Raw genomic sequence first — 10819 nt, 5'->3', positions numbered from 1 at the left:
TTTATTTTTACTTTTTTTACACTTTTTTTTACACTTTTCTTTAGTCCCACTATGGGACTTGAAGGTCCAACTGTTTGTTTGATGTTCTAATACATTGCACTACCCATGTAGTGCAATGTATTAGAACTGTCAGTTGTTCACTGACAGCAAGCCGATCAGGCTCCGCCTCCGGGCGGGGCCTAATCGGCTAACGTAATGGCAGATAGGAAGCCTTTGTTAGGCTTCCATTTGCCATAGCAATCGCCCCTCCGCAACAATCGGCCCCCGCAATCGCGTAGCGGGGTGCCGATGTTGCTATAAGAACTTAAATGCGGCGGTCACTATTGACTGCCGCAATTAAGGGGTTAATCGGTTCGGATCACCGCTGTGATCCGACCCGATGTTTTCCCCCAGTACTAAGGCTGCTAGTAGCAGCCTGTACTGGGAGATGCCGGGCTGCGGGGAGCGCCTGTGTGCTCTGTTAGGAGCACACGTGGATTAACGGGCTGCAGGCACAACGACCAGCTTTGCAACCCGTTAATCTACGTTGGGTGGTCGTGAAGGGGTTAATGACCTATGGAAAAAATATTTACATAAAGTTAGCCATGCCGGCTATTTTTTGGGGTTAGAATCTGACCATGTATGGAAAGATATTGATATAAAAAAAAAAAAAAAAAGAACTGTTCGCAATAAATATACCACATTTTGAAGACAGCATAAAAACAGAATGTGTTTCTATAATAACCAAATCTACGATCAAATAACCAAATATTGATCTAAAAAAAAAAAAAAAAAAGTAAGGTATCTAGCAAGATCACCAAATTTATCACGTCGTATGATAAATTTGGTGGAGTTTCTGCCTTTCTGGTCTAGTTTTATACTATATCTTCAGGACATTATTAATAAAATCGATGCTATTGTGCTCTAGAAACACTGCAAAAATGCAGCAGAGAACTGCTGACGAGTCCCACAATTTCTACGCAAAAATGTATTCCTAAATGGATTGAGATCACAATCAAACCTATACACTGCATTATTTTTAGGAAGAAAATTTCAGGTACCTTCAGGAGAAAGAAACCTGTAGTTGTGACAAACGTGAGTTAAAGCAATAAAGCATTCAGCATTAAGCCTAAGGGTGTGTGTGGATGAAGGGGAAGAATGCGGGATAAAGCTTGAATGAGGTCAGTGTTGTAAAGTAATGAATTACCAGATGTATAAAAAGTTCATTTGTAATTAGTGCTAGCCTACTTCCAACACTGCAATAGAAAAGCATTGTTAACATCCTCCTCTTGAACTCCATCATATACTAAAAGAAGAAACAGCAAAAAAAGTACCTAAACCACTTAGTCTTTAATACTTTTTCCTCTATCTCTGTACTATGTATATGTGCCAAATAAATAGGCACCCTATTATATATTACTCATACACAGCTGCTTAAAAACACACACCAGATTAGGAATCTTTTGTTTTGTTTATTAAAATTTTCATGTCCCCCCATCCTAAAAAGTTTATTTTTAAAAAAAATGTAAGCAAATGAAAGTGATTCTTTACAATACTTTCGGAGATGCATAAACAAAAAAAAATAATAAATCTGTAAACTGAAGTGGGAGTGCTAGACAATGCCAAACCGTTCTGATCTTTTCCTTTTCTTTGCCTGGAATAAAGAACAAAAAAAAAAAAGAAATGTGAAATCTGAACAAAATACTAAAAACACAATTGTCGCCTATCCAACCTGCTCTTAACTTAGAGCTCTTCATTTTGCAGAGAGTGCTGGTTATGTGGGTTTTCCATAGAAAGAACATTGGCTGCTCCACTTCATTAACACACACATACAATTTGAAAACAGCAGTAAAAAAGTTGAACGAAGTAATACACAGCTGGCATACAGTGCTTTATGGACACTGCTTCCTGTTCTTGCATCCCCCACCTTTAGCAGCTCCCACTATGGTGCCCTTTGACCCAAGATAGGGGCTAATTGGCCAGCTTTTCCCCCCACCTGAGGCTGTTAGGAGGCACATGGTCTCTGTGGCACAGAGTTCACACTTCTGACAGAAGCTCTCACATTTTTGTGTAAGGTGACCAGGATCCATCAAATGTGCATATTTGACCCCACATTCCAAAGTTTTACAAGCCAGTGCATGAGCTACATTGCCAACACATACTCTACTTCCAGCTGTGATGAGCTGCACAAGAAAATCTACAATGTGGTAGGTAAATACAAGATACAATTTGCACAATCATCCAAATTTATTAAGAGACTGCACATACAGTTGCTAAAGTTCATACAAAATACATTTTTCCCTTGCTTATATCATACCTGAATGACTTAAAATAAGAGAAACACACAACTCTCAAAGTAAGAAGGGGATTTTTCTTTTTTGTTACTCACCGTAAAATCCAATTCTCGTCGAGTTCATTGGGCTACACAAAAGGCTGTGGGAATATGATGCTGCCACTAGGAGACGCACACTAAGCCAAAAGGTGTTAGCACCTCCTACATATCCTATACGCCTCCTGCAGATACTGAGCTAACAAGATTGTACACAAGCAGTAGAAGCAACGAGAAGCAAACAAAAAGAGGCAACAGGAATCCTGGGGAAAAACAACAACTAAAGACGGCATAAAATAAAAACACAAAATCTCTTAAAGGGTCAGAACCAAGGGTAAGAAGAACCCATCCTTCAGGTACAGTAGACGCTAATACATAGAAGGAAAATCCGGTCGTCTACTCCATTACTCCTTACGACTGAGAGATGCATCCGAGGATGCTAAGGTGTGCACCCTTTAAAATTAAGTACAGGTGTAGAGAAGAACAGGTAGCGAATTTACACACCTGTAGAGCAGAGGTCCATTGGAGCACCACCCAAAAGGGGCCCAGAGCGTTGGTGGAATGTGACTCGATGTGGAAGAACCTTGCTCTTAGTGCGATGTGCCAATAGAAAAGTGGTAGATCAGAAGTGCTCTAACCACAACTAGATGGTGCAGAGTGTGTTCCCTAGGATGGGAAGGCGAGGGGAATAAGGAGGAAAGCACAGTGGCCTCTCCCAAATGGAAGGAAAGGAAGAAACAGGACGGAGAACCACTAGGAAGGGAAATCAACAGGAAAGAGCTGCCAATTCGGCCACTCGTTAGATGGATGTTCATTCCACCAAAAAGGCTACTTTCTAGAAAAGCAGGCAAAGAGAAACATCAGAAAGAGGCTCAGAGGGAGACTACTGCATGGCCTCAAAAGGACCAAAAAGAGGAAACTGTAGGGTGTCGGTAAGAAGGAAATGCATAAGCAACCCCCTGGAAAATATTTTTACAAATGCGGCTTAGGCCCCATGCACACGAACGTGCTTTTGCGGCCGCAATTCCCTCGAAAATCCACGGGAGAATTGCGGCCCTATTCATTTTTATGGGCCCATGCACACGGCAGTGTTTTCCACGGTCCGTGCATGGCCCAGGAGCCTGGACCGCAGAAACAACGGACATGTCTTATTACGGCTTTGTTCTCCGGTCCAGGCTCATAGAAAATAATGGACACGGCCACAGCCCGTGATTTGCGGGTGGCTCGCGGGTGACACTCCGCGGCTGGCCGACCTGAAAATCACGGCCGTGCACATGGCTACGGTCGAAAGATAATGGAGAGGGCTGAAACCTGTACTCTAAGGCCCTATATACACGACAGGGTTTCCCGGCCTTGTTCAGAATTAGGAACAATAGACCCCAAATGGGGCTATTCACACGACCGATTTTTTGACGGCCCAGGAAACCCGGCCGTCTAAAAATGGGACATGCCTTATTTTGGGCCGTTCTCCCGGCCGCCTGGCTCCCATAGAAGTCTATGGGGCCTGGTAATACACGGGCATCACTCAAATGTGTTCCGAGTGACGGCCGTGTCTTCCGTCGCTCGTTCTCTCCTCCCCACAGTGCAAAGTGCATGTGAGGAGGAGGGTATTTTTTTGCTCCCTGTAGGAGCGGAATCCCCAACGCTGTGGCCGGGGATTGGAGTTTCCGCTCCAGGAGAAGTCCCCGACTTCAGTGTGTCCATATATGGACACAGTGACGTCAGGGACTTCTGAAGCGGAATCCCCGGCACTGCGGCTGGTGTTTCCTCTCCAGGAGAAGTCCCTGACTTCACTGTCCATATATGGACATTGAAGTCAGGGACTTCTCCTGGAACGGTGGCGCATACTACAGAAAGGTAGGGGGGTGCCGTGTAGAACAACCCCCTGTAGGTAGTTCTATACAGCACAGCTGTGTGGAATTATCTACAGGGGGCTATGTGGCATTACCTACAGGCAGCTGTGTGGCATATATGGACAGCGATGTCAGGGGATTTCACAGAGTCCCGGAGCAAAGCTTATACTAGCACTCTGCCCGGGACTCCGCTCAGGGGGAAGACCCTGAGGTCTACCTAGACGGAGGTACTCTGATTGAAGTTTAGTATCTACCCTCGTGGGAGGGGACTGGTCAGCTAGATTGACCAAGATGCCCATCATGGACTGAGAGACCTGGAAATCAGTCACCACCAGAGACAAGGAACATGCCGTTTCCGGCTCAGCAAGGTCAGAGTGAGTGGGGGCTGATTCAGAGGGAGGTGAGGCTGCAGCTGGCAACGGACACCAGTAAGTAAGACGTCTCTTTCTAGGTTCTGACATGTCAAACCGTAGCTTATTACACAGTCTATTAAAGAAAGGGCAATTTGCGAAACGCAAATTTACTTCGCCTGGAAGAGGAGGTTCTCCAGAATGCTGAGTGGAGTGCTTTAGTCATGGTCCTTAGGCCACAGAGCAGTGCAAAGTCAGGGATATGAAGACAGACTGAAGAGGCGTAGGCCTGACCCCTAGCTCCTGAAGCGCTGACAGCCCATAAGACGTTGGACTTAAAAGCGTGCCACTGGAACAAGTTGACGCCTAATAGGCCCAATTAAAACTGGGGCTGTAGAAGGCTACACACCCAATGGGCTACGTGAAGATTGTGCATTGTGGCCACACATGCAAAGCTGCCAGAAGAAGGGAAGAGCCATGCCGAGGATTGGGTCTGGAGTAGAAGCAATGCCCGAAAGACCAGGAGCGGAGACAGCGACCAGCCTAATGTAGGGAAGCTCAGGGGGCAAAACTAGGCAAGAATGGAAGACCCTTTTCCTATGAAAATGGAATGGAGAGATAGCTGCCAAAAGGAGAGGGGGGATTGGGTATGGGCCAGAGGAAATACTTACCTGGTCTTGACCCACCTCGCATAATCTCCCCTGGAGAAACAGCAGGATCACCTCTTCAGCACATCACACTTTGTCCTCGGAGGTAACAGTGTGATAAAAATGAATGCTGTTCGTCCTCCTCACAGCGGAACAAGGAGATCATGTGAACAATTAAAAAAAAAAAAAGAAGAAAAAAAAGAAGAACAAAAATAAAAGAATTAAAAAACCCTGCAAAACAGGTATGGCTGCCTCCTACAGACACTAAGCTAAAACTGAATATAGATTGTGTAGGAGGAGTTAACAATTTTGGCTTAATGTGCGTATCCTAGTGGCAGCAGAATATACCCACAGTACTCTATTTCCCCAAAACACGAACTAAAAAATAACTATTGCACAGGTGAAAGGATGTACCCGGAATAATGACCTCCAAAGGGCATCATCTCCATTTTTAACACTAACAATGAAAGACCTTTAACCTTGAAGTGCCTAACACTCAAGGCAACACAAAATCTTTAAGAGAACCTGCCACGCTAAAAATGCAGTTCAATATGGGTGCAGTATGTTATAGAGCAGGGCAAAAATGAGCAGATTGATATATATTTGTGCAGAAATACTTACCAATCCCTGCATCTGGTCTTTCTCGGCTCGAGCGCCGCTCACGTGATCTTATTTCTGACTTGTCTGGAGTCACTGCGCTTTTGAGTAAACCGGAACTCAGGCGCTCAATGCATTACTATGGGAGCCGGAACGAGGCTCCATAGGAACGCATTGAGAGCCTTACTTCCGCTTTTCTGAAAAGAAGCAATTCCAGACCAGGTCAGAATGAAGATCACGTGAGCGGCGCTGGACCCGATAAACGACAAGATGCGGGGATCGGATTCTGCACACAACACCCCACTAAAACATCAATGTACAAATGGAGGGTGCAATAAAAAAAATAAAGTGGAGTGCTTCTTTAAATAATGCAGTCAAACTTTATGAACTTTCATTAAAAGTTTTATTACGTAAAGTTTACCTCAACGTCATCATTAGTTACAGAAGCTGAGCTAGTAACTATGCCAAAACGCTCTTTTCTCTTCTTAAGTTTTTCATCATCTTCACTCTGTTAGGAGGGAAGAATGGAAAAATATGAATAAACTCTAAAGACAAGTAAATTTGTAATATGAAATTACTATTGAATTTTAAAATCGAAGACATTACTTCCAGTTGTAAACTATGAAACAAATGCAAAATATCAGTAATGTCATTAAAACTAGTGCGTCATTAATATAGTTGTGCTACAGAGAAATAGCATAACAAAAGGGCAAATCTAAAACTTTGCCACAGAACATCCACAGTGAACTTAAAGAGGCTCTGTCACCAGATTTTGCAACCCCTATCTGCTATTGCAGCAGATCGGCGCTGCAATGTAGATAAGAGTAACGTTTTTATTTTTAAAAAACGAGCATTTTTGGCCAAGTTATGACCATTTTTGTATTTATGCAAATGGGGCTTGCTAAAGTCCAACTGGGCGTGTATTATGTGTGTTACATCTGGGCGTGTTTACATCTTTTACTAGCTGGGCGTTCTGACGAGAAGTATCATCCACTTCTCTTCACAACGCCCAGCTTCTGGCAGTGCAGACACACAGTGTGTTCTCGAGAGATCACGCTGTGTCGTCACTCACTTCCTGCCCCAGGTCCTGCATCGTGTCGGACGAGCGAGGACACATCGGCACCAGGGGCTACAGTTGATTCTGCAGCAGCATCGGCGTTTGCAGGTAAGTCGATGTAGCTACTTACCTGCAAACGCTGATGCTGCTGCAGAATCAACTGTAGCCTCTGGTGCCGATGTGTCCTCGCTCGTCCGACACGATGCAGGACCTGGGGCAGGAAGTGACGTCACAGCGTGATCTCTCGCGAACACGCTGTGTGTCTGCACTGCCAGAAGCTGGGTGTTAACGAACAGAAGTGGATGATGCTGATTCGTCAGCATCATACACTCCCATTCCTAACGCCCAGCTAGTAAAAGAAGTAAAAACGCCCCGATGCACATACATAATACACACCCAGTTGTACTTTTACTTTTCAACACACCCAGTTGTACTTTTGCAAGCCTCATTTGCATAAATACAAAAATGGTCATAACTTGGCCAAAAATGCTCGTTTTTTAAAAACAAAAACGTTACTGTTATCTACATTGCAGCGCCGATCTGCTGCAATAGCAGATAGGGGTTGCAAAATCTGGTAACAGAGCCTCTTTAAGGCCAGGATCACGAGTAGCTTTGAAGCTCAGTTTGTTTAGGGTCAATGCACACGATGCGTATTTGCGTGCGTCACTACCGCAGCGTAATACAGTACAAACCATAGGTAATGAGATTCCTGGGAATCTCATGTCCGCGCTGCGGTATTTTTCGGGATGCAAATTGATCCACGGTGCGTATTTTCGATTTATCATTGTGAAATGTCAATTTGTCCTGCTTGCAAATTCTCTCCCCCTAGTTCTGGAAAAATACACAGCTTAAAAAACGCTGCAGCGCACAACGGATTAAAAAAAACGCACCCGAGTGCGGTTTTCCTGTGTGTGTGTGTGTGTGTGTGTGTGTGTGTGTGTGTGTGTGTGTGTGTGTGTGTGTGTGTGTGTATATATATATATATATATATATATATATATATATATATATATATATACATACACACACACGAAGAAAATTCAGCAGCACTCCGATGATCAAGATGAAAAAAGTGAAATTTATTGTGCCAACATGGCAAATGCAACGTTTCCGTCCCACCTTGGGACCTTTCTCAAGCATGGTGATACATACACATTTAGTGGTTTATATAGTGTGTATCCAATATGAATCATCAATCTCATTAGCATAATGAGATTGACATAAATATCTCAAAACAACGTGATAAAAACAATGAAAGAGTATCGGAATGCCATAAATCGATACATATTGTGAAGACAGTGAGTACATATTAAAAACAACATAAAACATACATGGTTAATGCAAGAAAAAACATAATTACATAAATCGCAATATTCAGCAGCTGGGTGAAAATTGGAGACTGCACGACCACTTAGCCAATCAGAGAGCGGGTATTTGATTGTTGTATGACGTATATGTAGTATGTCAATCACCGCCCGTATCAATCCGGCTCCCATACGCATGCGTCGGATCAGTCCGGACCGGAAATGACGTATCGCCTTAGTAACTAGGATACCGATCGTTTAGTAAACAGACTCCCCTCAGCACTCAATTGTAAGTGATAGATACTCTTTCATTGTTTTTATCACGTTGTTTTGAGATATTTATGTCAATCTCATTATGCTAATGAGATTGATGATTCATATTGGATACACACTATATAAACCACTAAATGTGTATGTATCACCATGCTTGAGAAAGGTCCCAAGGTGGGACGGAAACGTTGCATTTGCCATGTTGGCACAATAAATTTAACTTTTTTCATCTTGATCATCGGAGTGCTGCTGAATTTTCTTCTTGGATATGCGTAAGGTCTTTGGATCGGGACTATCAGCTGGCACGCTACATTACTTGATTTCGTATTTGGAAACAGAGTGCTGCCGTTTTTCTACTGGTATATATATATACATACATACATACACACACACACACACACACACACACACACACACACACACACACACACACACACACACACACACACACACTGTATATAGTTATTTTTTTTATTTCTCACTATTTAAGGTCCTACAAAACTAGTATGTACACAGGTTGAAGACAAAAGTTTTCAATTCACCGACAGCAAATAAAAGGTCTTCAAATTTGTAAGAGATGTAAACACAAAAGCATATTAGAAAGTTACAGAACTGTTCATCTACACAGTGATGAAACATTATTTACAAGACACCCCTTTAATCCTTTTCCACAGAAAAGTGCTTTAGCAGATATATAAGCGGTTAGCTGTATAGGCCTCTGAATTTTACTGGGGTGTTCCTAGTTAAAAAGGTAAACCCTGACATTATTTCAAGGACTACACGATAAACTAGCTGTATTAAAAGCTGTGCTAGTAGCAGAGTTTACTGCCTTTTTTTCCCCCGACTAAAATGCTGTAACCAGATGTTTGCCGGGTCTATTGAATTTCTTTATGTTTCTTCATTCCAGTCTTCAAGAAACACCAACAGGTCATGTTTTCAGAGTCTCCCAGAGGGAATACCTATGTCAATTACACTAATTAAATCACCTATACAGAATTAAAGAAATTCTAAAAAGACATGACCTCTTGGGGTTCCATGAGGACTGGAGTTGAGAAACACAGTATTAAACAATACACAGAAAGTAAACTTTATACCACTATGGTTTCTATTCGTTCGTAATACAAAACTAACAGAAATATATCATTACCACTTAACCCCTTAATGACCAGCCTATTTTAAACCTTAATGACCAAGGTATTTTTTACGGTTTTCCATCGTCGCATTCCAAGAGCTATAACTTTTTTATTTTTGCGTCGACATAGCTGTATAAGGTCTTGTTTTTTGTGGGACAAGTTGTATTTTTTAATAGCACCATTTTTAGATACATATTCTTTATTGATTAACTTTTATGAACTTTTTTTTTTTGGGGGGGGGGAATAGAAAAAAAACCTGAAATTTCGCCTCTTTCACGTCCTAAATCTACGCCGTTTACCGTGTGGTATAAATAACAAAATTACTTTATTCAGCGGGTTGTTACGATTGCAACAATACCAAATTTGTATCGTTTTTGTATGTTTTACTACTTTTACACAGTAAAAACGCTTTTTTTTTCAAAATTATTTTATTTTTGTGTCTCCATATTTGAAGAGCCGTAACGTTTTTTATTGTTCCGCCAATGCAGCTGTATGAGGGCTTTTTTTTTTGCGGGAAGACTTGTAGTTTTTATTGGTACCATTTTTGAGTAGGTGCGACTTTTTGATCAATTTTTCATCACATTTTATTTAAGTCAGGATTCACAGAAAACAGCAAATTTTTCCATAGTTTTTTTATTTAATTTTTTACGGCGTTCACCATGCGGGTTAAATAATGTAATAGATTTATAGTCGGGGTCGTCACGGACGCGGCGATACCAAATATGTGTAACTTTTTTTTACTTCATTTTGGGTTTTTTAATAGTAAAGCAGTTTGTAAGGGGAAAAAGTGGGTTTTTCCTTTTTTTTTCATATTTTTTTTATTAAACTTTAAACTTTTTTTTTAAACTTTTCTACTAGTCCCACTAGGGGACTTTAATATGCGATCATCCGATCGCTATTATAATATACTGCAATACTTTTGTATTGCAGTGTATTACTGCCTGTCCGTTTAAAACGGACAGGCATCTGCTAGGTCATGCCTCCGGCATGATCTAGCAGGCATTCACTACAGGTAGACCTGGTTGGCCTTTATTAGGCCCCCGGCTGCCATCAGAGACACAGACACTCGGCGATCTTATCGCCGGGTGCCGGTGGGAGAGAGAGGGAACTCCCTCCCTCTCTCCAAAACAACTGAGATGCGGCGCACACTATTGAGCACCGCATCTGAGGGGTTAAAAGGGTGAGATCGATAACACGTTCGAGCAGGGACGCCCCCAGCTCTCAGCTACATCTGGCAGCTGAGAATTATTAAAACTAGAGAAAAAAGGAGTCCATACATCTCAGAGTATGAAGAAATTAT

At 42.3% G+C, this 10819-nt stretch overlaps 1 protein-coding gene across 4 annotated transcripts in view; it reads right to left on the bottom strand.

Annotated features, from left to right (window-relative positions):
• Positions 1-1431: 1431 nt before the first annotated feature.
• SARNP (SAP domain containing ribonucleoprotein) overlaps positions 1432-10819 on the bottom strand; it is a 133103-nt gene continuing 123715 nt past the window's right edge. For 3 of the 4 annotated variants that reach the window (XM_075852107.1, XM_075852105.1, XM_075852108.1), the window contains 2 exons: positions 6177-6263; positions 1432-1633 (listed from right to left, as the gene is read on the bottom strand). In XM_075852107.1, coding sequence (XP_075708222.1) covers positions 1592-1633; positions 6177-6263 — 129 coding nt within the window. In that variant the 3' untranslated portion in view covers positions 1432-1591. Of the gene's footprint in view, positions 1634-6174; positions 6264-10819 lie in introns of those variants that run through there. The other variant, XM_075852106.1, reaches the window with a different exon arrangement.

This window comes from Rhinoderma darwinii, chromosome 2, assembly GCF_050947455.1.
Source record: "Rhinoderma darwinii isolate aRhiDar2 chromosome 2, aRhiDar2.hap1, whole genome shotgun sequence".
NCBI classification, from domain to species: domain Eukaryota; kingdom Metazoa; phylum Chordata; class Amphibia; order Anura; family Rhinodermatidae; genus Rhinoderma; species Rhinoderma darwinii.
The sequence above is the reverse complement of the archived record's forward strand: the minus strand, read 5'-3'. Positions and strand labels throughout refer to the sequence as shown.